The sequence below is a fragment of the Ahaetulla prasina genome, chromosome 2 (assembly GCF_028640845.1).
Source record: "Ahaetulla prasina isolate Xishuangbanna chromosome 2, ASM2864084v1, whole genome shotgun sequence".
In the NCBI taxonomy this organism is placed as follows: Eukaryota; Metazoa; Chordata; class Lepidosauria; order Squamata; family Colubridae; genus Ahaetulla; species Ahaetulla prasina.
In genome coordinates, this window is record NC_080540.1 from 218,588,457 (window position 1) to 218,614,587 (window position 26,131).

The 26,131-nt window shown below is 37.7% G+C and overlaps 1 protein-coding gene across 3 annotated transcripts in view; it reads right to left on the reverse strand.

The window, feature by feature from the left end:
* FOCAD (focadhesin) overlaps positions 1-26,131 on the reverse strand; it is a 165,498-nt gene that overhangs the window by 20,749 nt on the left and 118,618 nt on the right. For all 3 annotated transcript variants that reach the window (XM_058165712.1, XM_058165711.1, XM_058165713.1), the window contains 10 exons: positions 25,583-25,624; positions 23,631-23,739; positions 22,997-23,113; positions 17,254-17,492; positions 13,777-13,866; positions 5,902-6,049; positions 5,650-5,769; positions 3,559-3,681; positions 2,521-2,598; positions 898-969 (listed from right to left, as the gene is read on the reverse strand). In XM_058165712.1, coding sequence (XP_058021695.1) covers positions 898-969; positions 2,521-2,598; positions 3,559-3,681; positions 5,650-5,769; positions 5,902-6,049; positions 13,777-13,866; positions 17,254-17,492; positions 22,997-23,113; positions 23,631-23,739; positions 25,583-25,624 — 1,138 coding nt within the window. The remainder of the gene's footprint in view (positions 1-897; positions 970-2,520; positions 2,599-3,558; positions 3,682-5,649; positions 5,770-5,901; positions 6,050-13,776; positions 13,867-17,253; positions 17,493-22,996; positions 23,114-23,630; positions 23,740-25,582; positions 25,625-26,131) is intronic.

Genomic DNA, 26,131 nt, shown 5'->3' on the forward strand with positions numbered 1-26,131 from the left:
CCGCCGAGCTGCTGACCTTCCAATCGACAAGCTCAACGTCCTAGCCCCTGAGCCACTGCATCCCTTACGAGTAGACCATACCATTCTGTAGATCACAGAATAAAAGCTGTTTTATTCTTTGAGGGGAAAAAATAGGCAAGTGTTGAAGGAAGGAGTGCCCCAACACTGACCATTCAATTGCCTGTGAATATTTTCTCTGTAACAAAGCTCATGTCTATTCCAAATAAAAAAACTTTAATCCAAAACAAGAATAAGAATGACAACAAAAAGTCAACTATATAAAACTATTTGGGGATTGTTGTCTGATTATACCCATATTCGGAAGTCATTCTGTTCAAATGGAAGTACATATCTGTGAATATTTAATAAGTGTGAAATACAAAATACAAAGCAAGGAAAATAATGACTCCAAAATTGGAAAGAGAATTTTAACCAGTATGACCATAAGTGCATACTACTATTAAGGAGTCTTTTTTCTTAATGATTAGTTGGAGTGAGATAGTTCGCTACAGGCTGGAATAAAGACTACTGATTAAACTGAAGATGAAACTACGGTATGTCAGATCCAATGGATAGTGGACAGCAGCTTCAATGACTATTTCCAACCTTGTTAAAAGGTTAATATGATTACTAACCATTTTCAAGCCAGCTCTTTCAGAAAAGGAAATGGGCCCAAGAAAGAACTAAGCAAGGTAAACTCAGGAACAAAATATTATGTGTTTGAATCATATTAATTACATTGGTAATTAAAGTATTCCCCTATATTTAATCATTTAAACCATGTCACAAAAAAATGTGACAGCAACTTTCGAAATAGAGCACCTGAGGACTTAAAGGACTGCCCAGATACTTTACCCCAAAAGAATTTCACAGCAATTTCAATAGGTTAACCCATACCTGAGTCAGGGTTCGGATGACTTCATTAAGTTTGCTTTGAAACTGAGAAGATTGCATAGCTCCTGATTTCAGCTATTTTTTAAAAAAGGGAAAAAGAAATGGGAGAACACTGATGGATGAAAAGATAATTACACAGAAAGCCAAAGCATCTGTATGGTGAGGACTTTTATGTATGTGCGCGCACACATACATGCACACAAATGTTTTATTTTAATGTTTATTTAATATGAAAACGATTTTATTTTCTAACACCAAACACATGCTATCAAAGCAATGTTGGATACAGTCTAGTAGTTTAAGGCACAAAGCCCAAAGGGAGGAGAACTTGAGTTCTAGTCCCACCTTAGCCATGAAAGCCAGCTTGCGACTTTGACCTAGTCACTCTGTCTCAGCTGAACCCACCTCACAGTGTTGTAAGGAAAATAGGATGAGAAAGATGTGTTGGATACATTTGCTGCCTTAAGTTATTTGTAAAAATAATCAGCCTAAGTGAATTCAAGTTAGCCACTTATTGAAATGGGGCTCTATCTTTTTCTCAGCTATTTATTTACTGCATTTGTTATATTCAGGAACACATCATATTCCTCCCCCCCCACCCCATTTTTCCCAATAACACCCTTTGAGACTAGCCCAAAGCCACCCAATAAGCTTCTGTGGTTGAGGGAGGCTTGAATTTGGGTTTTCCCAGGGTTAATCCTATATTTAATCACTAAAGTATAGTATCTCTTGAGTAAAAAAGCTATACCTTTGTTGAGTCTGCATTCATGTCTGTTATTGGAAAGCATCAATCACTTGAAACTTATTTAATAAAAAGTTGTATTGCTCAAGCCTAAACACAAGAATCTAGCTCACTAATTGGTCAGCACTATAATAATAATAATAATAATAATAATAATAATAATAATAATAATAATAATAATAATAATAATAATAATAATAATAATAATATTTTAATTTGTATACCGCCCTTCTCCCGAAGGACTCAGGGTGGTGAACAACCAAATAAAATACAAAAACAAACACATACAATATTAAGAACAACCCTTAAAAAACTTATTCAATTGGCCAAAAATTTAAAATACATTTACACCCTATAAAATTATAGAAATTTAAAACCCATTAAATCAAATTAAAATTTTAAAACTCAAGCCGGTCCAGCAATACGAAATAAATAGGTTTTAAGTTCGCGGCGAAAGGTCCTAAGGTCAGGCAATTGTCGAAGTCCAGGGGGAAGCTCGTTCCACAGGATAAGAGCCCCCACAGAGAAGGCCCTCCCCCTGGGGGCCGCCAGTCGACATTGTTTGGCTGACGGCACCCTAAGGAGTCCCTCTCTGTGGGAACACACCGGTCGCTGGGAGATAGAAGACGGCAGTAGACGGTCCCGTAAGTATCCCGGTCCTTTAGCTATCACTAAATTGGTGCTAGATAAGAGTCAACAAAATTCAAGAGGGCCTGGACTTGGAGCATCTGTGGACACGTAACAATTCTAGGCAGAGTCCTTTCTTGACTTCCCCCGCAGGCTCTGCCTCTTCTCCTACATCTACTCTATAAAGTTGCCCCCCCTATTCTTAAATTTGAAAACTATGTAAATTCAAGATGGAAATAATCATGTCCTTATTTTACCTGTATCATGGTACTTTCAGAACCCACTAGAGAGACCAAGCCATTGACCGCTGCTAGTCTTTGCATCGTAGGGGCTCCCTAGAATCAAAGCAAAGCCAAAGTTTGTTAGAGAAAAAGTGAATGTTCTTGAACTGCTTCCTGCAAGAAAAGATTCCCCCCCTCCACAAATTATTCCACCAACTGATCCAATGACAGGCATCCTGATACCAAATACGCTACCATCAGCATTGTGAAATGGATAGCTTTCCACTCATCCTCTCAGGATCCAATTCATAACTTATTCAGCCTTTTAATCATTTCAAAAATGAAATGCAGCTATGGGACTCTGTGGTCAGGAAGAGATGAATAGCACAAAAGGGAAGAGAAAAATGACTGCTCAGAAACTTTCACCTTCAACCACTTTAACCCTCAAAATCTTTGTGGTTGCTTTTCTACCCGTTAAAAAACAATACTGTGGTAAAGCAACTGGGTTGGGGAGAACAGATGGACAGGGAAGTGTTGAGCAGCTTCACAACTCCTACCATGCCACTGGTTTTCAGTTAAAAGCAGTGAAGGAACCAGGAAATGCATCTGCTGATATAAGTTTGACCCTGGGTCAAACTTAATGCAGCCTGGTTCTCAATGATTTAGAAGCTCACTCAGCTCCACTGCATGAATCCTGGAACTTCAGATGTACTTTATGGATGGGGGAGATAGAAACAAAAGAATGGAATTGAACACAAAAAGAGTTTGTCACGGAAGTGTCTGCCTGCGAAGGTGCCTGGATTGGGGCTGAAAGGCGAAAGCAGAAGCAGCATGCTCTGTCCCCTAGTTGGGTAGACCAGGTTGACCTGATAGACCGGTCTCACGGGTGGGGGGGGGATGGATAGAATCAGCCCATTCTAAGCCTCAAGACTTCCCCTTAACCACAGCTAGCAAAAACAAACTGCTTTATTCCAGGTTTTTTTTGTTTTTTTTTTTAAAGTAGCAGACTGGCACACTGCATCCCCAGGAATGGCTCAAGCTTTCAGTCAACTCATACAGTTCCAAGTGCTTTACCTCAGCAAGTACAGTTTTCATCCAGGCAGGAAATAGCTTATTGCTGAGAACGTCTGCTTTTCCATGTCCGCATACAGACAATCCATGGACAAGGCTCCCCAAGGCTAAAGCAAAACCTGGTGTCTGGAGCAGAACAAGACATAAAGCAGGCAGCACATTAGGAAGGCCGTTTGTTTTGCATTGTCTCAAAAGTGAGAGAAAAAGAGTGAGGAAAGGGGAGGGGCAGAGAAATCCTTAATTTAAGGAGCGTACTGTAGGACTGTTGTGAGTTCTTTGAAACAAACAAAATCAAAATGCTTTTATGTCGTCGCAGTCAAGCATGGAAAATGAACTTGGACTGTATAGTATTGCACATTGAGCAGCCCTTCTTCAAAACCAGATAAAATACTGCTTCAGATCAAGTGTAATTAAAAGTGAAAAAAAATCTTAGCATTCACAAACAAAAATATACCAGATTAAAAGATTGCAAAGCCATGAATGGTTTCATTATATGGTAAACATCATCCCCTTCCATCTTGAAGTGACCCCTTTCTGTTTACTAGTGTTCTTTATATAATTGCATTAAAAATTAGCAGGGTAGACTCTGAGCAGGGAAACAGTTGACATAATGACATCAAAGTACTGAATAAGATGACCATGTTTTATGGAACAGCCATTTTCAAATGGTACCCTCCAAATGTGTTGGGATTATACCCTTAAAATTTTCAATTATTTGGACATTGTAAGAGGAAGCAATGTTAATTGACAGTGGCAAAAAAAAAAAAAATCAGGAGTGAATAAGAATTTTTATTAAAACCTTTTATTATGCTTTTTTGAACTGCAACTCACTTCATCAGTTGCAGATGAAGGATTTAAATTCAGCAAAGGCAGGAGAAAGAGAGAAGGAAAAGTGATTATACAGATGCAATTTACTTATAAAACAAATCGCCAGTTTCTTATCAATTAACAATTGTAATGTTTTGTATCCATTAAGCCTTTTGCACAAAGACTTTCTCCTATTTGTCCTAGATAGAATCCAGAGGGAAGCGGATGAAGCACCACACTAGAAACCAAGAAACCAGGAGTTCTGGTCCTGCCTAGGTACAAACCCAATTACTCTCCCACAGGTCTAGGAAGAACACAACAGCAAACCACTTCCAAAAATCCTTGCAAAGAAAACTGCAGGGACTTGTCCAGGCAGTCACCAGAAGTCAATAACTGATGACACACACATAAACATTTCAGATAGGTATTGTTGGCAGATGATAGCATACATCACAATGGAAGTAAAGTATATGAACATGCTTCTAATCTTATGTGTGTTCTTGTTAAATCCTGATAGGTCACACATTTTACATCAGGATTCAAAACAAGGATAAAGTAATATCAAACATTTCAATCTCCCAAAATTTCCTGACAAATCTCAGAGTGGCTGTTTTGGAAAAGCAGGACTTTAACAGCGCTTGTAAAGTTTTCAGGCCATCTCAGCTCTCCCGCGCAATTTATATTCGCTAGAAAGCAGGAAATCCTTTGGCGTGCACTGCGCATGCGCACACGTACAACCTATGTTTGGTGTACACTGTACATGCGTGCGCAGCATGCATTTGGTGAACACTGTGCACGCATGCACAGCATGCTTTTGGCACGCACCACACATGCGTGGCCAGCGAACCAGTGGCAATCCGCAGATGATTTTACCACTGTAATTCATATACTGGTATACATATACAGTATATGGGTATACGGATTGCACATTACAATTGTTAATAGATAAGATATTTGAAATCTGTCACATCTGTAACCTGAATATGGATATTGTAACTATCTTTCCGTCCTTTTTCCTTCTTCAACTTCATTCAAATTTAAATCCTATCTCAGTCTGAGAACTGAAACATTTTCAAGGAAAAAAACCACCTTTGGGACAACCATCACCTGGATGATTGAGAATCTCCACAGTCATACAGGATTAAGGTTTCCTGCTGCCTCCATTTCAAGAAGCAGTTTGATTAGCCTTTCAGACCATTCATGCTGTTGCTGAAAATATTAGGATGACATAAAATATTTACAGAAATATTTTAAAAGGATAAAATTGATCTAAAAGCTTTATATGACCTGCTGATTCATTTCTGTTAATTTCTGTAGCTTGTCCATAACATCTTCAGCCTCTGTAGCCTCAACAATCCTACTGCTGTAAGCAGAAACACAGACACAGGCAATTGTGTAGGCAAGAATCTAGAAAATGGAAAAAGAATGAATTCATTTTTAAAAGTATGTTTTATGTACACACAATCTGGGAAAGACAAACATGTTGGAGAAACATCAGATGAAAAGCAAGCATTGGAAAAGTAAACACCATTCTCTTACTTCCTGTAATGTTCGGCTCTGGTCTTCTGCATCATCCAAGTACTTGCGAAGTTTATGCAGAGAGGTGGAAATGTGAGCTTCAGAATCTGTCAGGTTGCTGTGACTCATCAGTGACAGAACAAGTCCTACCCCCAAGATACATCCAGTGCTAGATATAGGAAATTATGGGGGGGGGGGGGAAGTGTTAAGACAGTCAAAATTCTAAATTAACCAGATATAGAGAATTCTTATTTTTTATCACATTCCAGGAAAATCTGGATTCCTATTAGTGTCATTTGTAAGAAATCACAATGATGTCAAAATGATTATACATGTGATGACATGATCACAAGACTGATATAATTACACGCTTGTGTCATGCATAGAAGTCATTGCATTTTCAAGATGACATGATTATAAATTTGTTTCTTGTTTACAAGCTTCGTACAAATATTAATGCTTATATGTTATTCGGGGGATCAATGTTACAACTCCATTTTATATTCATATGTTAAAGTTACACACAGCCACAGACCTTTATTTTTAAATGGCTGTTTAAACAAGTATGCGCAATCATTATACACTTCACAGCAGTTCATAGGTAAGTTAAGAAACTGACATATCTGAAATGAAATTCATTTACAACAGATCTGTATGTCACTCCAAGTTCTGCCTGGCTTATAGTTATAATGATTTATTAAACTTATATGCCACTCAACAGTGGTTCAAGCATAATTGGCTCCACTAAAAAGCACTGCATCTGAGACAATGTGAAGCGATATGTATGACAGCCTTTTCAGGCAGGTGATTCTCATCAAGTAACAAAATACCTCACCCTTACTCCACAGTGTGGAAGTCCCTGCTATTCAATCCTTTTACTGGAAACAATGAGAAATATCTGTAAATCTGTATGATATTAAGTGCATCATGCGGCACATGCGGTGACTCATGATGAACATCCACAATGTAAGAACCGTGTAAATTTGCACAACTCCTGTCACTGGCTAGTATTAGGAGCTACATAAAAATAAAAACAATTATATCAGTGATGACCCTGATATAGTCATACCTTCATAGAACTGAAGCATATTTATTCAATTCATGAAGTAGATATTTAAGAAAAAATTAATGCTGGTATAACAATTCCTCACTGTTGTTGCTTTAATCATTCAGTTGTGTCTGACTCTTGGTGACTTTCTAGGCAAGTGCTCTCTATGCTATCCTGACAAGCACAGCTTCTTTCAGTTGTTGGATGTCCATCTTTGTATCAATTTTGATGTTATCCATCCAGCATGTTCTTTGCTTGCCCCTTCTTCCTGTTTCACTAACTATTCACTAATATCATTATAATTCCTGATTAAACATGTTTAAAAATTACATTGTGAGCAATCCACCACTAGATGGCAGTAAAGTCTTACAGGAAGGCTGCCACTGTCCCCTATCAAAGAAAGGTATGTGAAACTATAAAAAAAAATTCCCATCTCAACAAACTGGGTCCCATAAACATTTTTATTTAAATTTTTTAGAAGCATTTATTATCAATCCAGGAACTCTGTTGCTTCTAAAAACAGAGAACTGCCAAAAACAGAGATTTGAGACTGCCATCAAATCACAGAAACTCCTATGTGACTTACATCAATGCCCCTTTTCTCACCCAGGTTCTGCTCACCATCAAAATCTTATGTTAAAGAATCAAGGGAATCTCTCCCAAGTTGGGAGAGGAAGAGAGGAACTCTGCATTTAACAAGCAGATTTGATGCACAAAGGTTCTTGGATATTTTTAAATTTATTATTTTATTACAGTCATAACAAACAATCATGATTATAAATGGATTGAACGTGACACCTTAATGACCATTAAAAAAAAACGTATCAAACTTTGTAAAACCTTAAGAAAAATAAACAAGGAAGGAACTTCTCCCCAAGCAGCTCGATCAAGATGGTGAACACAATGGGTAAAATTAGAGAGAAATAGAAGCACAAACGGAATAATGGTTATGGTCAGCTGCTTAATCTTAAATATTTTGTTGCAAGTTCCTCTTGTATAAAGTGTTAAGTAGTCAATACTCCTCTTTGATTTCGCTTGCTTGTGTGAGAAACGGTATTATAGGTGTGGAGAAAATAGGAAAAAAACAAACAGAAAACAAAATACAGAAGCACAAAAAAATAAATGAACAACAACGAAAACAAATCCTCAGAAAATCAACAGATTCAATAACTGAACATTCTTGTTATGGAAACTGTAGACTTTTCTTTCTTTCCCTTCCTCTTAAAAGATACTAGATGGCAGATGGTAAAGCAATAGCCTTTATGATAACATATTTAATAGTAGTGTATCAGATAAAAGGCAAACCCTTAAAATTAATTTATGGAGATGGATGCCCTTAATTTGGAGAATTAAACATATTAAACAAGAATATGGTTTCCAGTGGCTATCTACAGCGGAACTGAACTATTTTAGAGAAATTTCCCCAGGTAAAACAGGATTCCCTCCAAAATGACTGAATCAAATTCTGAACTTCCTGAAAGATAATGAACCTGCAAAAAAAATTGGCAGCTTTATTTTCATTTTCTCTGATGTTAAATTTCATTCTGATCATATCCTATCCACTCTTAGAAGTATAAGCTCTGCTATACCTTTTTCTTTCTCTACTTGGGCCTTAATTGTTATTTTGAATTCTATGCTCTTTCTGTAGTCCTCTAGTGTATATATATCAGTAATTACTGTTTCTTGCTGAATTATATATTGCCTCACAGTGCTCCTTCTGTGGGTCTTTTATTTAATTCCCTGTGTACTCAGTGTTGTATAGGCATTTTATTTTACATGCACACCATTATGAATAATATAGTATACATAAATGCTAATAAATAGTTATTTACTCTCAGTTCATTGTGAGGGCAGACTACACAATCCACATGGGAGAATTAAAGAAGGGAGAGATTTCATCTACTATCAAAATCCTGGCAGGAGATGACCAGACTGAGCCTGAGGGAGGGGTTAAACAGATCATCAGTCTCGAGTCCCTTCACATCCACAAGAGATTTAATTAACCCCTTTGAATTCCATTGACTCTTATTTACCACCAATTTGTTTTGACCATTAATAGTTCAGATTTTGTACAGAATAGCAGCATACAATAAATCTATATTAGTTTGAACTGCCTTCAGATTTAAATTTGTTTTTCCATAGGATCAATTATGTGAAAACTACATATTTAAGGATGGTCCACTACTGCCTAAATATGTCCACTTGGTGAAATCCTTGCATTCCTTTCTCTGGGATTTTATAGACCCATTTTTAGAAAATATTGCTGTACCTACTTTTGCTAGATATCCTAGGCTGGTCAATGAGAGCCGCAATATTTAACTAATTTATAGAGCCATCCATCTCATGAACAAGCGATTCTGGGCAGCACACAACAAAAGAAAAATTTATGATTTCAAAATTCAGTCCACATTTAGCTCTGCATCAAATTGTCCAGAATCTAAAATGTTTCAATCAAATCAAGACTGTTTTCCAAATGATCACTTCAGCATCTGAACTGGGTGGCTGATATATGCCCTAACGTTTAACAATTAAGTTCTAAAAAACAACAGCCCAATAAGGTGTTTCAATGGATAAAATATGAATTCCTTACGTACATCCCTATAAAAGTTACTTGGTCCATATGAGTACTTCATTTCTTGATATAGTTTTTAAAACTGTAGTTTAGAATGAACTATTCTATGAACTATGAACTCTTCAAATATTTTATGAGCTAGGAATATTTGCAACCTAAAATGACATCGGTATCGGTAATAACCAGATTTTTATTTAGCTCATTTTGCCCCAAACCATACCTAAAATAGGAAGCAAAAGATCCTAATCTTTTATCTCCCTACCACTGCACTATACCTCCATCTGCTCTTGGTTGGCAGGGAAAGCTAATTTGGCTACAATTATCAAGCTTTTATCTTATGCTACATGGACACTCAGACATGAAACAGTGGGCATTGAAAAGCAATGTGGCTAATGCATCTCCCTTTTACCATATGTGCCTCCTATCATGCCAGAAGACAGTCGAGCAATGCCAACTGATTCTAAGCTCAGCTCTCCTTAGATTACAGTGAGGGCAGCATCTACTCTGTGCCAAAGAAAAGTCTAAAATCGCTGCCAACGAAACAGGGAATCTGCATACATTTGCATACATTTGCACAGCTAGGTATTTCTCTTTTGCTTCCAAGTGTCAGATTCTCAAATAGCAAAAGAAAAGTAAGAAGACTGAACACTTACTCTTTGTGGCATAAAGTAAGAGAGGAAAAGAATGAATTGAAGGATGAAAATGTGGGATTTTAATTTTTTTTTAACCTAGTTGAGGCCACAGGCTACTGAATCAGGATCGATTCATTAATGTTTACAATTTAAATGGATTTTGGAAGTGTAAACCTGAAATTCACCTTTAAAATGGCCTCTTTATCTAAACGTTGATTCTGATAACTGCTTTAAAGGTCAGGATATCTCAAGGCCCATGTAATTTTAAATGGTTTTTTCCCCCAGCATTACTGTTCCGTATATTTTAGTCTTTTCCCAGTTTCCCAGCCTTTTTGTTCAACACCTGGAGTTCTAGCCTGCCTTTTGGCAGACCTAAATAAGTTTCCTTTCATCCATACTTTACATCCAATCTCCAGCTGTTAAATTAACACAATATCTCCTCCAGATAAAGGAGCACGGTGAGACAGCTGCTCCTGCAGCTCAGACCTGTATAAACACATGTCTGTTCTAACAACAGGCTCCAGAGATGGTAGGGTCAACTCAACCTTACCCACAAAAGCTTCAAAAGTGTATTTTATTAATTAACTTGTAAAGGAAGAGTCTCCTCTCAACACTGGCTGACTCCGTGATGCCATTACTGTCCTACATTTTATCTTAAATGCTCTGAATCTTCAGTGTTCTACATCTAAGATCTAAGTGACACTGCATAGTTATCTTTATTATGTACTTTGCTTTTTCTGCTTAGTTTCTTGCCATCCTAGCAAATACATAAACTATACATGGATCCAGGGGTCCTATTCAGAAGGTTCTGGAGAACTGGTAGTGGAAATTTTGAGTAGTTCGGAGAACCAGCAAATACCACCTCTGGCTGGCCCCAGAGTGGGGTGGGAATGGAGATTTTGCAATATGCTTCTCACAGGAGTGGAGTGGGAATGGAGATTTTGCAGTATCTGCCTGCTACGCCCACCAAGCCACACCACACCCACCAAGCCACGCCCAAAGAATCGGTAGTAAAAAAATTTGAATTCTACCACTGCATAGATCCATTTATTGAACAGACTCAGAACACATAAGAAATATAATTTAGAGGCTGTGTTCTAAATTCTAACTATATTCCTTAAATTAATTTGCTACAAACAAGTGTGCAGGAAATACCATATAAGAATAAAAAAAGTAAGTGCCTAGAAGCATTTTCCCATTTGCTCTTAACGAAAAAGATATCCTTCAGTTCATATGGAATGCGGTTTTTTCCCTATACAAATTATACTTCAATTTGGAAAAAAAGTAATGAATGAAGCAGTCCTACAGTTTTCTACATATTGCATGGAATTTATAAATTCTTCCACAACTGTGGGAAGAAAGCAATGAAATCCAGTAACGCAGAAGACTGTCTCTGTTTGAGAGGGCGTGACTGTAGATACTTGCATTTTGGAGATGTTTTAAATCTCTATTATATTTAAAGCAATTATATATTATAAATGTAGTATACCCCACTTTGTACCATGTAATAGGCCAGTGGTGGCAAACTTTTTCCTCACTGAGTACGGAACAGGCCTGTGCTTTGCGCATTTTGCATGCGCATGTGCCATCTGTGCTAATGCACAGCTCCTTCCCCATGCGGTGCACACGCAACTGCACCACCTGCACATAGCTTTCATGCGCACCCCACCATGCGCTGTGCATGCAACCACACCTTCTGCACATGCGCAGAGCTTTCACACATGCACCTTCCCATGCGCTGTGCGTGCAATCGCACCATCTGTGAATGCACGCGGTTTTCATGCGCACAATGCACACACGCAAACACTGTCTGCACATGCATGTACTGTGCACCAGTACTCTCGTGTGCATGTACAAATGCACGTGCATATGTGCAGGAGAACTCCAAAGACCAGCTGGGTCCCCTGAATTGCTCACATGCACTCAGGAGGCCCGAACACCAGCTGGGGCATGTGCGCGTGCTGCAGGCGAGTTGGGCGACAGCCCGCGTGTCTGGAAAAATGGCTGTGCGTGCCACTTCCTGCATGCATGCCATAGGTTCACCATCACAGTAATAGGCAAATACTATGCACAAATACTATGAAAATATATAATAGAAAACTGTATAAAGTACAGTTAATTATTCAACATATGTAGCTGCTCTAAACACATATGAATCTTACTTCTCATAAGAAGCCCAGCTATCAGACCGCCAGCCGGCATCGCTTCTTGCACACTGATTGGTCGGCCCTGCATTCCTTCCGAACATTGGGAAATCCTTGGCGTTCCAGAATGGAACGCTCAGAACTTGGAGGGAGGGGGTGGCTGGAAAGGGGAGGTAGAGGGGGAAGAGAAGCAGGCGATCGGTTAATCTGATCTGCTTCCCACTTGGGGCGTTGATTGACAGAGACCACCCCCGCCTCCACCCCCTCCCCAGGCGGGCAGGTCGGGTCTCGTTTCTTGTTAACCCTTCGCCGAACCAACCGAACACGCAACACTTTATTCACACGATGACATTTTCCTGCTCGGGAAAACGAATGCATTCTCTTTTACTGTAATGAGTGGCGACAACTGGGCTGGAGAGACTGGACTGCCATCTGTCAGAAATGGTGTAGGGTTTCCTGCTTGGGCAGGGGGGGAGGGCAAGAGTTTTGGACTAGATGACCTACAAGGTCCTTTCCAACTCTGTATATATAATACAGTATGGTAAATCACTACTATCACTGTTTTCAACCTAACCTCATTATTGTTCCTAAAGCAGTGTGGACAACATAAGTAAAATAACAGAAATTACAATACTTAAAAAGGAAAACACATGGCATACTATAGCACAAAACTTCAATAAAATTAAGCAATCTAAAAGTCTAAGGCATTTTTTTAAAAAATTGTTTATTTATTTTGTTTATTCAAAGAATTTCCTTTAAACAAACATCTCATTCTAGTACAACAAAAAAGCATATAACTTTTTTACAGTGGATAATCAAGCAAACATTGTGCAATTCCTTCTATCTATATCCCATTTTTCCTGTAAAGTGCTCAGGAATATGTACATTGCCTATAGTTTTACCTTCACAAACATGTTAGGAAGAAGAATATTATGCGACTGGTATGAGATCAGCAGAGTCACAACTAAGTTCTACGATCTATGATCCAGTTTTAATTCTATTAAACCTGGACCTGCATGATGCTGGTGAATTACAGTTACTAGTATCCTTGTCAATAGTCATGTTGTTTGGTTACGCATCTAGAGCAGAGGTGTCTAACTCAATTTCATTGAGGGCCACATCAGGGTTGTGTTTGACCTCAGGGGGCCAGGGTGGGCATGGCCAGCTTGACGTCACTCATGTTGGGGGCGCCTGTGGTAGCCCGAGTGCTCTGCCAGTGAAAACAGGCTCCCGGTCTCCATTTTCGGCTGCGACGGCCTCCTGCAATCTTCTGCCAGCAAAAACGGAGCTCGGGAGGGCCACGTGCAGCCTTCCAAACCTCCATTTTCATTTATGAGGCAGCGCAGACCAATCCTTCATTGTTTCCAATGGGTGGATCTGGCCCCGGGCCTTGAGTTTGATACCTCTGGTCTAGAGGAATATAATTCCTACCCCTGATCTAAGCACAATTTCACCCTACACATCAAAATGCAAGCACAACAAATATATAAATGTACATACTTGTACTCAAGACTTGTGTTGAAGCAGCAATCTTCTAATGCATCCAGGGACTTTATCAACAGGAGATTCATTTGTTTGTCAGCTACATCACTAGGGGAGGAAGAGTAGTGATAATATATCCTAGTTGATACATTTCCCTACATTGTAAGTCTTCTAAATTATTACAGTGTTTCTTGATCTGATAACCAGTTGGCTATTATTATTTATATATTCATCCCAGGTCTGATACAAATTAACATTTTGCAACCACGGCAAAAGAACTACACACACACATACACAGAGAAACAAACTAACCAACCACACAGCATACAATGTGATGTACTAAGAAGGTTGATTCCAAGGAGAGGGTGTGTGCTTTCCAAAGGAATAAGAGATAACTAAGTCCAGAACTTACATATGGGAGAAAGAGGATGAAGACAGAACCTCCCTAATTGTTCACAGAGTATATTGTAAATGCAGACAGTGAAGTCCTCAGTTTGGCAAAACTTTTTCTATAGGCATGAAACAATAAAGAACTCAACTTGAAAGAATCACCATCTATCATTATTTTTGAGATACACACACACCTCCAAAAGCAGCATCCACAATCATACAGAGGAATTATTGAGTCTGTCATTTGCACCTCTATAACTGTCTGGTTCGGTTCTGCAACCCAACAAGAAAAACACAGACTTCAGAGGATAATTAGAACTTCAGGAAAAATAATTGCTACCAACTTGCCTTCCATTGAGGACCTGTATACTGCACGAATCAAGAAGAGGGCTGTGAAAATATTTTCAGATTCCTCGCATCCTGGACATAAACTGTTTCAACTCCTACCCTCAAAACGACGCTATAGAGCACTGCACACCAGAACAACTAGACACAAGAACAGTTTTTCCCCGAAGGCCATCACTCTGCTAAACAAATAATTCCCTCAACACTGTCAGACTATTTACTGAATCTGCACTACTATTAATCGTTTCATAGTTCCCATCACCAATCTCTTTCCACTTATGACTGTATGACTATAACTTGTTGCTGGCAATCCTTATGATTTATATTGATATATTGATCATCAATTTTGTTGTAAATGTTGTACCTTGATGAACGTATCTTTTCTTTTATGTACACTGAGAGCATATGCACCAAGACAAATTCCTTGTGTGTCCAATCACACTTGGCCAATAAAATTCTATTCTATTCTATTCTATATTAAGAGCGTGCCAATGGGAAGTGTTGCTTACTTCTCTTTCTTTTTTGATTTCTGACAAACATCTCTCAAAAGACCAAAAAAGAAAGAACTTCCTTATCCCTTGACTCCATTCTTTATGCAACAGAAGCTTTAAAGGATGAAAGGATAGGATTCATAATCAATTTCTAGACAAACTTGTCTTTCAATCTTTCCATCCTTTCCATCCAAAGTATACTCAAGACTAATTTAGGCTGCACTGAGAGTGTGCAAATCTATTTCCTTTCAACTCTTTTTTTTTTTTTTTTTTTTTTACATTTATACCCCGCCCTTCTCCGAAGACTCAGGGCGGCTTACAATGTATAGGGCAATAGTCTCATTCTATTTGTATATATTTACAAAGTCAACTTATTGCCCCCCCAACAATCTGGGTCCTCATTTTACCTACCTTATAAAGGATGGAAGGCTGAGTCAACCTTGGGCCGGGCTCGAACCTGCAGTAATTGCAGGCTTTGTGTTCTTAATAACAGGCCTTACCAGGCAGAGCTAAACCGGCCCTAAACTCTTCTCACATGTTCAGTATTGTAGCCTAAATGATCTTGCAAGAGCAGAGCTAAATAGTTATAGAAAACTGAATCAGTTTTATTCTCTCTCTTTTATCAGTTTCAAAAATAGCAACTTTCTTAAAAATATAGGTTTCTTTTTCTGCTGAAACTACCAAAGTCTGCACCTTTGTATGGTATGTCTCTCAATGAAAAAAAAACTACTGTGACTTAAGATACTAAGTCCCAAATAGGATGGATGGATAGATGGATATTTGGGGAAATTATGATGAGTAGTTGCTTAGTTCCATATTATACAATATTGTGGTGTCTTTTTAATTAACAGTAGGGATATAACTTTGGTCCAGTGTAGAATGCACTGATGTAATTTTGTCTATTTCTTTTTAAATTGCTTTTGGTTTTATTGCTCCTATACTGTATTTTCCAAGTAGTTTTTTCAACAACGTTGGAAAAAATTATGTAACTGTAATCTCCTTAACTATTAGTACAGGTAATCCTCAATTTACAACAATTCACTCAGTGACCTTTCGAAGTTACAATGGGACTGAAAAAAGTGACTTATGACCATTTTTCAGGCTTATGACTGTTGCAGCATCCCCAGGGTCACATCGTTTACATTCGGATGCTTGACAGCTGACTCACATGTATGATGGTTGCTGTGTCCCTGGGTCATGTGATCACCTTTTGCAACCTTCTGAGAAGCAAAGCCAATGGGAAAACCAGATTCCCTTAACAACCGTGTTACTAATTTAACAACTTTCACTTAACAAATGTGGCAAGAAAAGTCGTAAAATGGGGCAAAACGCACTTAAATTTCTCACTTAGCAACATAAATTTTGGGCTCAATTGTTGTCATACGTTGATGACTACTTGTAATAACTTTTAAGCAAAATGACATGGGAGAGCAAGATATATTCATTTCAAATATTAGTAGACACATCTAAGTTTGAAGCATATTGAATATCCAAATAGAAAATAAAGTTACAATCCAATGTGGCAAACAAGCACTATGAGGATAAAAAAAAAGTTTAGTCAACCTTTTCTTCTCCAAACTTTGATTATTACTATTTTTAATACAAGTTGCTTCATATCCTTTCATCCTGAGGTTGGAAAAATCTAGAATTTTCTTGTTTTCTACTGAAAACTAATATTGCTTTACATGATGCTCATTAAGCCCTTCTTAGGATATGAATGTAAAGTCAACTGGATGGGAAGCAAATCTGTTTTGCTATTGTTGCTTATACAAAAACGTATCAAAATGATCCAGTATTGGAATACTAAGAAAGCCATATCCAGTTTGAGACCATCCAAATGTTGGACATTTTATATGATTTCCAGTCAGCAAGATAACAATAATGCTGGCTAGGGAGGACGGGCTATAGCAAAACACATTTGGAGGAAACTAGGTTGGGAAAAGCTAAGATTACATGGGTTAAGACTTTTGATTTTATTCTTGCAGAAAAGTCCACACTGAAGGGGCTTTCTTGCTGTGAACGTAACTCACAAAGAGGCCTCAGGCACTACTGCAATATTGCAGAAAGGGAAAGTGATCAGCTACATGGCAGTGAAATAAGTGGAAGAAGGAAGAAGATGGGGGACCAAGGAAGTAGTTCAAAATGAAAGCAACTTGTTTGGGAATTGTGAAGTGAAGAAAACTAAATATGTTGCTCTGCATAATCTGAATATCTAGCATGGGAGGAAGCGAAAGTTATTTGCACACCTGCCTTAGGATGGAATTCATACCTGACTTTCTCTTCGCAGAACCGTGAAATAAACATCCCCAATGCAAGGCTCATGTGGATTTGAACAGCCTGAGACTCATCTGCATTTGGTTTCCCAGGTAACATGGCAATCAGTAAATTCAGTACTTCCTCAACCCTTTCCTTGTAGGATACAATAAAAACCGGCACCAAGAGAGACAAAGAGGTTGCTGCGCAGGAACGAGCAATAGCACTTGCGGTATTTTCACCCGAGTAGGATTTCTAGGACACAAAAGAAAAATCCCAAAGATTCTTAGTTTTATCCTTTTTTCTGCACATAAAAGGATTCAGCACGTTGCATACCCATCTAGGAAAGCAAAAGGAAGATATAATAATGATTTTGATAGTGTGACTCTGCATACCTTTGCCTTTTATTTAGTAACACTGAAATAAGCTTTACTTGAAGAAAATAAAAGCAAATCTGTATTTTCTAAAATATATAAATTAAATTAAAATTAATTAATTCATCCTATCACTTTATTGGAATTTCCTGAGCAGGCAGGAGAGGAGGAGAAGAGAATCAACATCAATAAAAGCACTACGTGAAAAAGAAAAGAATATGCAATAGTTGCAGAAACATCAAATACCAAATGCAAGGGAACTAAGTGTATAAACACACCTAGACTCACCTGTCAGTTTGTAGGTACTAACAGCAGTTTATAACAATTAAATATACAGTCTCAGAGAAAAAAAAATCCTGAAATCTTAAAACTCACTAACTATGATTAGTGGCTTACTTTCAATGGGATTTACTTTTGAATACATATCTGTAGGACTGATCATCAAAACACACAAAATTATATCTTTCCCTTTGAGGCAACATTACCATGGCTAAATTACATAGAGAAGCACACTTTGCATAATGAGAAAAAAGAAAGCAACTGGAACAACAGAACAGTGTGAAGTCAAGTGACATTTATTTCAAAGCAGTGAAATCAGTCACATTTGTTTTATATATATCTCTATATATCCCATACAGTTTATAGGTGGATTTATAAAAATACAAGGGAAGTTAGAGAAAAACAGTCCTGCTGAGTGTTAGGGAATTATGCCTCGGGAATTATTTTAAGCACAGAATTCAGATAACTACTATAACTAACAAATGAACCTATTTGGGAACAACTCAGGATTTTTAATTTCACTTAATTAACTGCATACAAAAAAACAAAAAAACATGTTAAATTATAGAAAGATAGTAAGATAAAAGAACCCTTAAAAATTAGAAAGGAAAACATGTACATAGAGAAGGTGTTCACGGACACATATGCATTCAGAAATGTTCTACATAAGCATTTCAATGACTGCTGGCCATATTTCATTATAATCACCCATAACTAATTTATGCTGAAAAGTGATTCGTTTGTAAACTGTTAACATCAATTCTGCAGACTATTCAGTGGTTGGAGTTGTATTTTATCTCCCCAGTGCTTAAGAATAAGACTAAGCTATAAGCAAGAGAATCAAATTTCTTTGTTCATATGTCAATTTCTGTATAATAGGAATATACTTCAAAAGAATATGAATATTTGAGATTATTAAATCTTGTCTCAACGCTGAGTTAATATATGTAATAGCTTCCTCTACAAATGAAATGGTTATAGGACACTCTACAAACATATGTTTAAATGAAGCATTACTCTCATTGTACACGTAATCTTCCAGTTACAAATGTAATGGAGCCCGCCAATTACATTTGTAACCTAAGGATTCGTAGGAGTGAATCACATAACTTGAACATGATCGCTCCCTGCTTTTGCCCACATATTCACTAACTGAATGTGCAGGTCATTAAGTATACAAGGTATTTCAGGGTGGGGAAGGCCATGGCCATCTCATGCTACTGATCTTGCGTGATCTTGCGGTACTTTAGACCTCCATTCTCTGCGAACGCACCGAAGACCTGAAGTACTGAAGCAGGCCAGGAAACCCAAGGCTCACTAAATCTTCGCAAGGTGAGTATCTAAAGGTCTAGTGCCTTTGGAGATGTGGCGGGGCGGAGTGGGGGGGAGATAGGCAGGATGAATGTAGCAGAGCCTCTGTGGTCGTTCGTAAGTGTGAACAACTACCATGGTGCTACAACATTCGTAACTTTGGGACTGAATCGTAAGTACTTGGGAAGTTATGCTGTAACTGCGAATGGTTGCTAAGTGAACTGTCATAACAGGAGGATTACCTGTATCTCCCTCAACATGATAGTTTATTCAATCCTTTTCTATATAATTGCAATGGAGACTAGTAAGTATAAAATATTTTGTTGAGCAAGATGTAATCTAAGATTTACTGAAGTTTTTGACTTTGATAACACCTCTTCCCATTGTCTCTTCCCAGAAAATAGAAATTACTAATTTATTATTCCACCTGACCATTAAAATTTGCATACCATATCAAATTTTCTAGTCAGCAACAGAATTTTATAACAAATAATTGTAACATGTTTTGTGTCACAGCTGAAATTCTGGCTTGCAGTAGACAAGATATTTCTAAAGCAGAAAATACTGCAGATCCAACTTGAGGTGTCAACAAATATTGCAGTTATAAATACTACCAGTGATTTGTACCAATTAATACTTGACTTTTGAAGTAGAAAACAAAAATTCTTAATGCTTATATATTAATTGAGCCTAATTTTAAATCCCAGCTTCTATGCTTATTTTTTATAAAAATAGTTCTTATATTGTTAGATTTGGATTATTCCACAGCGTACATTTAGCATGTGAAAAAGGATAAAACATGTCATTTCCTAGAAAAAATTACCACAAATCTCAAGTTGATCTAGGAATTTGACATCTATTTTGATCCCAAGATAGTCGAACTAACCAAAGTTATATTGTGTGAATATTTCTAGAGTGGCCCAAGTAGACTTTCTATTAGAAGAATTCATCCCAGATTTGATTCTAATCAAAGACATGGAAATGATTTAATTCAACACTTGAAAAAGAATTATGTTCATCCCTCTTTAACAGACATCTGGTGTCTTTAAAAGAAGAGTTATTATTTTGATCTACCTACCTATTCAGCGCCTACTTAACTGAAAATCATTTAAAATAAATTATGGAGCTACAACAGTTTTTCTCCAAGTAATGTTCCCAAATATGTTGGGCTTCAACTCCCATAATCCACTGGCCAACAAAAATTTTGTTCATGTAAGAATTGTGGGAATTGATATGTAAAATCTCTGCAAATCATCAGGTTGAAAAAGGCTGTCTTATCATATTTCCACCATCCACAATTGCCAAGCCACTTAGATGAGTCCATAGCTCCTTGGGAAAATCTGCAACTAGTTATTTGCTGGACCTTTCCAGCAGAAAGTCAGGAAAGAAAAGGAAGGAAAATGGTGCCCCCATTCACTTCTGTATAAAAGCCTCTATACAAAAGGATCTCTGTCTTATTTAACTGAAGTAACATGCGGAATGTCATTATACTAGAATAGATGAGAATGCAAGTGCTACCTCTTCTATTCCTGTCCCTCCTATCAGTTCCAAGACTTTGTGGTGAGGCATAGCCTATGTTCACAATGTACACAGGGAGGTTTATTAAAAAGAACTACAGAAGCAGCAGAAGGGAGAGGAGAGAAGGAGAATAAGTGGCCAGAGCCCAAAGCAGAAAAACTAACTGCGTGTAAATCTACATGTCCATTTCATCTCCCATAAATCAGAAGAATCAGATCATGGGGGAAAACATCGGGTTGTGAAGCTATATAAACGTTCACCTCCTATAAGACGAATGGGTTCTGCAGTGCAGTTTTTTTGCCTTAGGGTTCCCTTGAGTGCCCATTCATTCTAAAGAAGCAGATTATATGTAACTTATACCTGGAGATATATTATCAAAATGATTCTATGATACTATATATGAAAATTTAACTTTTGTAGTTTCATTTGACTGACACTATGTTAACTGACAACGGCACCTGGGTTTGGTTCTTTCTCTCTCACTCACACAATGAAATTGCCGTAACACTGTGGCGTCATCCCCTTGAGTACAGCCTTTTGTAACAAGGTAGTCTCTTTCACAGCACGGAAGAAGTGATATCAAAGATTCCAAAGAAAGGGGTGGAGATTAACATAGAAATACCATTTTTAGAGTGATAATTTCAATGTTGCCAGCCACGTATATTTTTTCCTTTCCTTGAAAGACTGCATGCTGTTCAAGCTTTGTTATCAACCATTTCGAACCTCCCTAACGCTATTCTGCTCATCCCATTCAGTCAGACTCCTCCTCAGTTCACTAAAACATCATTTTAAAGCTGCACTGTGCTTATGCTCACCAAAAAGCTAAGCCTTTTGTGTCTATAATTGACCAAAATGATATACAACCTTTTCATCTTTTGTTTCTTCAGCAGTTACGAATCGGTCTATGATAAAGGTGGTCCATCTTTCAGTGGTCAGGGGACACAGATTAGAAGACAATGATCATGGCCAGTATGGAACTGAGATGATAATATCACAAAAGTTGATTATGGTAGGATTTTGAGAAGATTCCAGGCCTGGTGCTTTTTTGGTAGGGTAAAGTTTAAAGCAATCCTATAATTGCTTTATTCTGTTATCTATGGAATGTAAGCTACTCAAAATTTATTTAAATTTGTATGCAACCCATATCTCTAACAAGAAATTCTGGGTAGCTTACATAACCATAAATAACAGAATAAAGCAATTATAGGATTACAATATTATGACATTAAAAGCTAAAAATTTAAAATTAATATTAAAATGGATTACAAAACCCAATGCATAGATAGGGTTGATGTGAGTTCTTGTACTAGTCTACTAACCATCTTTAAAATATTATGTCCCATTGGGACCCCATGCCAGCTGGCAAAGCCAGGTTTTTAGACTCTTTCAGAAGGTCATGAAGTTGGGGCAGATGTCAACTTGGAGGACATATTTCCAAGGGCAGAAAAAAAGAATCTTCTCCTGGACCCTGCCAGCTGCAATTTCTTGGCCGATGGGATCTGGAGAATGGCCCTTCTGCCAGAGCAAGGGGGTGGGCCAATCCCATGAAGTTGGGTTGAAACAGTTCCTCAGGTAACCTGGACCTATGTCATCTAGGGCTTTAAACACCTGAAGTTGTACCTGGAAGCAAAGCAGCAAACAGTGCAGTTTGCACAACAGTGGTTTAACATGGGTCACCTCAGAACCCCTAAGACTGCTTATGCTGCTGCATTTTGTGCCAGTTGTAGCTTCCAAGTGCTCTTCAAGGGTAGTCTCACATAGAGTGCATTGCAGCAGTCCAAGCGCAAGATGACCAGGGCATGGGTGACTAAATGCATGGCCTCACAAACTAGGAAAGGGCACAACTGCTGCACAATCTGAAGTTGTGCATTGTGCAAAGGCTCTCCTAGCCATGACCACCACTTGCTCTTTAAACAGGAGTTGTGAGTCCAGGAGGATGGCCAGGCTTCACACAGATTCTGTCTGGAAAAGTGGAAACCCATCAAAAAACTAAAGGTATTAAGTTCCAGGATCCTGAGGCTGTAGGTGCCCAAAGGCACTTGGTTTTTACCAGGATACAGCTGATTTTTTATTGCTTTTTGATGCCACTGATAGATCTACACTGAAGGCATGTCTACAATTAGAGAATGAGAATAGATTCCATGTGCTGTATTATTTCAAATGTAAGGTCATTCTAAAAGCTGAGATGAACAAAGTAAAATCTAAATCGATTTCCTTCCCCAATACAATAAAGTACAGTTGTAATAATGATTCTTAGTAAAATCTGGTTTGACCTACCTGATAAAACCAAGGAAAGATTCGACCCTTGGGACAATAGTGACTGTCTACAATGCTAAGGAGGGTATCGATCACCATGGAAAGCCAGTGTTTTGTCGGAAGGAAGTCTGGTTCAGTCTGCAGAGAACAAAAGCACTGAAAATTATCTAATAATATTTTTTTTAAAAAAAAATCTGGTTATTTAAATGATGTAATAATTTTATGAACTGCCCAATAATAGAACACTAGGCACTATTATTAAAAAATACTCCTGAATTAGTATGTATACGTATATATACATATAAAGACTGAATACATATATACACATACATACACAAACGATATTGTTCAAAAAGAATTGGAGTACAATACTAATTTTATTACTGTAAGAAGTAATTTTCATTGTGGTTGAACAGATATAGGAATGCAATTTTAAATAAGCAATTTATATAGATTTTTTAATCATTGTTTTTGTTCTCATGCTCATGAACTATTTATGTTTCCAGTGATATTTTAAGCAACTGAATTTAAAACTCATGTACCTGATTGCACCTTATACTAGAAATAGCACAGTAAGAACATCATGGCCAGTTATTAATGTTTACATATACAGTATTTGTTTTACAGTTAAAGCAATCAAGTCATTTTAACTCACATCAAATTGTTCTTCAATGTCCGAAGAAAGTTCTTTTTCATGCTTTGCAACAGCAACTGCCAGTCCTGTTAATGCTAGAAGACAATTCCCTTTGACTACTGGGCTTTCTCTGTTGAAAATCATGTATCAGTTGTCAATGAAATAAAGGAAAAAATAAAGGGAGGAGAATGAGGTTAGAGAAATGGTATGAAAAGTAAGCCGTTTTCAATAATCTGGCATCTTCTAAAACAGGGGTCACCAACCTTTCGGACCTCGGGGACCACTAAATTCATAATTTTAAATCCTGAGAACCACTAATATGATTTTTTTAAAAAGATAAGTAGTATTTAGTGCAATATTAAAAATGCAAATAATTTTTCTGTGGACCACCAAAATTTTCTTGCGGACCACCAGTGGTCAATGGACCACCAGTTGGTGACCACTGTTCTAAAACATTTAAGATCTACCAATTTTAAGATCACCACCAGTGGTGGGTTGCCCCCGGTTCGGACTGGTTCTTGCAAACCGGTAGTAAAACCGCCCACCAACCCCAGCGTAATCAGGAAGCTTTTGCGCATGCGCAGAAGCAAACGCATCCCGCTGCGAACCGGTAGTAAAGGTAAGTAGAACCCACCCCCGATTACCACCCATAATGTTTGAATTCTGAAAGTAGTAGAGCTAGCAGAGCTAAACGATTTCACATTAGGAAAAAGAAGGTTGATTTTGGTTGTCATTTAATATACTCTCCATGAACTACAATAGAACTTTAAATATGTATGGGTTTTGGAGGAAGGGATTAAATTACGAATTTAACCATTTTAAAAAAAGGTTTGACTTTGTTTCCATATATCCCCTAGAAATGGCTTCCAGTATCAGTATTCAGAGATGATGGATGAAAGGACCAGAATTCATAAAAACAACAATCCAAAAGCCCTTCCTTAGCACACCAGGGTCCTGATCCAGATTAGGCTATCCACACTTGCTTTTCAAAAAGACCCTATTCATTAATTGAACCAGGGGTGAAATGCTCCCGGTTTGGACTGGATCGCCCAATCCGGTAGCGATAGTGGCAGGTGGTTCGAAGAACCAGTAGCAAAAATTCCTGCCCCCACATGCCCAGCTGAGCCACGCAATCATCAGAAGTTTTTTTTTTTTAACTTTTAAAAGCATTTTTTCTTTGGCCGAAAAAATGCTTTTAAAAGTTTAAAAAACGCCTCTGATAATCCCGCGGCTCAGCTGGAATCATCAGAAACTTTTAAAAGCATTTTTTCTACAAACTCTTTGGCCGGAGAGGTTGTAAAAATGCTTTTAAAAGGTTTTAGCGATCAGGCAACTCAGCTGGAATCGTCAGAACCCTTTAAAAGCATTTTTACAACCTTTTTGGCCGAAGAGGTTGTAGAAAAAATGCTTTTAAAAGTAAAGAAAAAGTTGGCCACGCCCACTTAGTCACATTACACACACCCCCACCAAGCCACGGTCACAGAACCGGTAATAATTACATTTCACCCCTGAATTGAACCAAGGATTTCATGTTTAGTATGTCTCCAGTAATGTTTTGTAACTGTTATGTTAATACCCATAATAAAGATAACAGAGAAATTACTTTATATTTATATAGTTAATGAAAAGAACAAAAATATTAATGTGTGTGCCAGAGACAGAGTCAAAATCTATGAAAGCAACTTTTGCAGCTGTTCATCTGTATGATGGGATAGTATTTTTTTAGTAATATTTTTTTTTAAACAACCTTTGGTCAGATAGTGCTTCTTAAGGAAAGCTTCTCATGAGAGGGATGTAATAATAACATTTGTTATTTAATAAAGCAGATATAACCATCATCATCATCAACCATTAGCACCAGTCAATTGTATTTGTGACACATTTTTAAATGTTCAGTTGACTGAGTTTCATGTTTAATGAATAAGATAATAATAATATCAGAGCCTGCATTTATTAAGAAGAAAAGGTCTTACTTGGAAGCTCCTTTTACTGCATCAGTTAGCATATCTCTAACCCTGTTAAAAGAGAGAAACAAGAAAGTAAAGAATGTGCTATGGAATTAGACAATTTTAACTGGGGGTGGGGGATGGGATGGAGTATCTATCAGTGAGCATCCTAAAGGGTCTGAGTTGGGGAGAAAGCAAAATATGGGGGAGACTAGAGATGGAAGAACCGTAATTGGTTGAGATCCTGTTTCAGGCAATAACTAAGAAATGGAAATGCACTCTTGATTGTGTGCATCAACTGAAATTCTATTGCTGAATTGCATACAGGACTGCTCAAATACTGAACTGATATATGTACCGTAGTTTTCCAGAAGAGGCAGTGATCCACCAAAGACAGATCAGTAGGAATTTCTAAAGTATTTATTGGACAGAATGAATACAATAGATTGAGATTTATAACCTTTGCAGTGAAAGGGAAACCTATTTTTTGCATTGTTTGCAGATTTCTTGGAGGTTCTGAATATTCCAGTCACTAGAACCGATTGATCTGTTGAAGCATTGATAGATTTGCAGAAT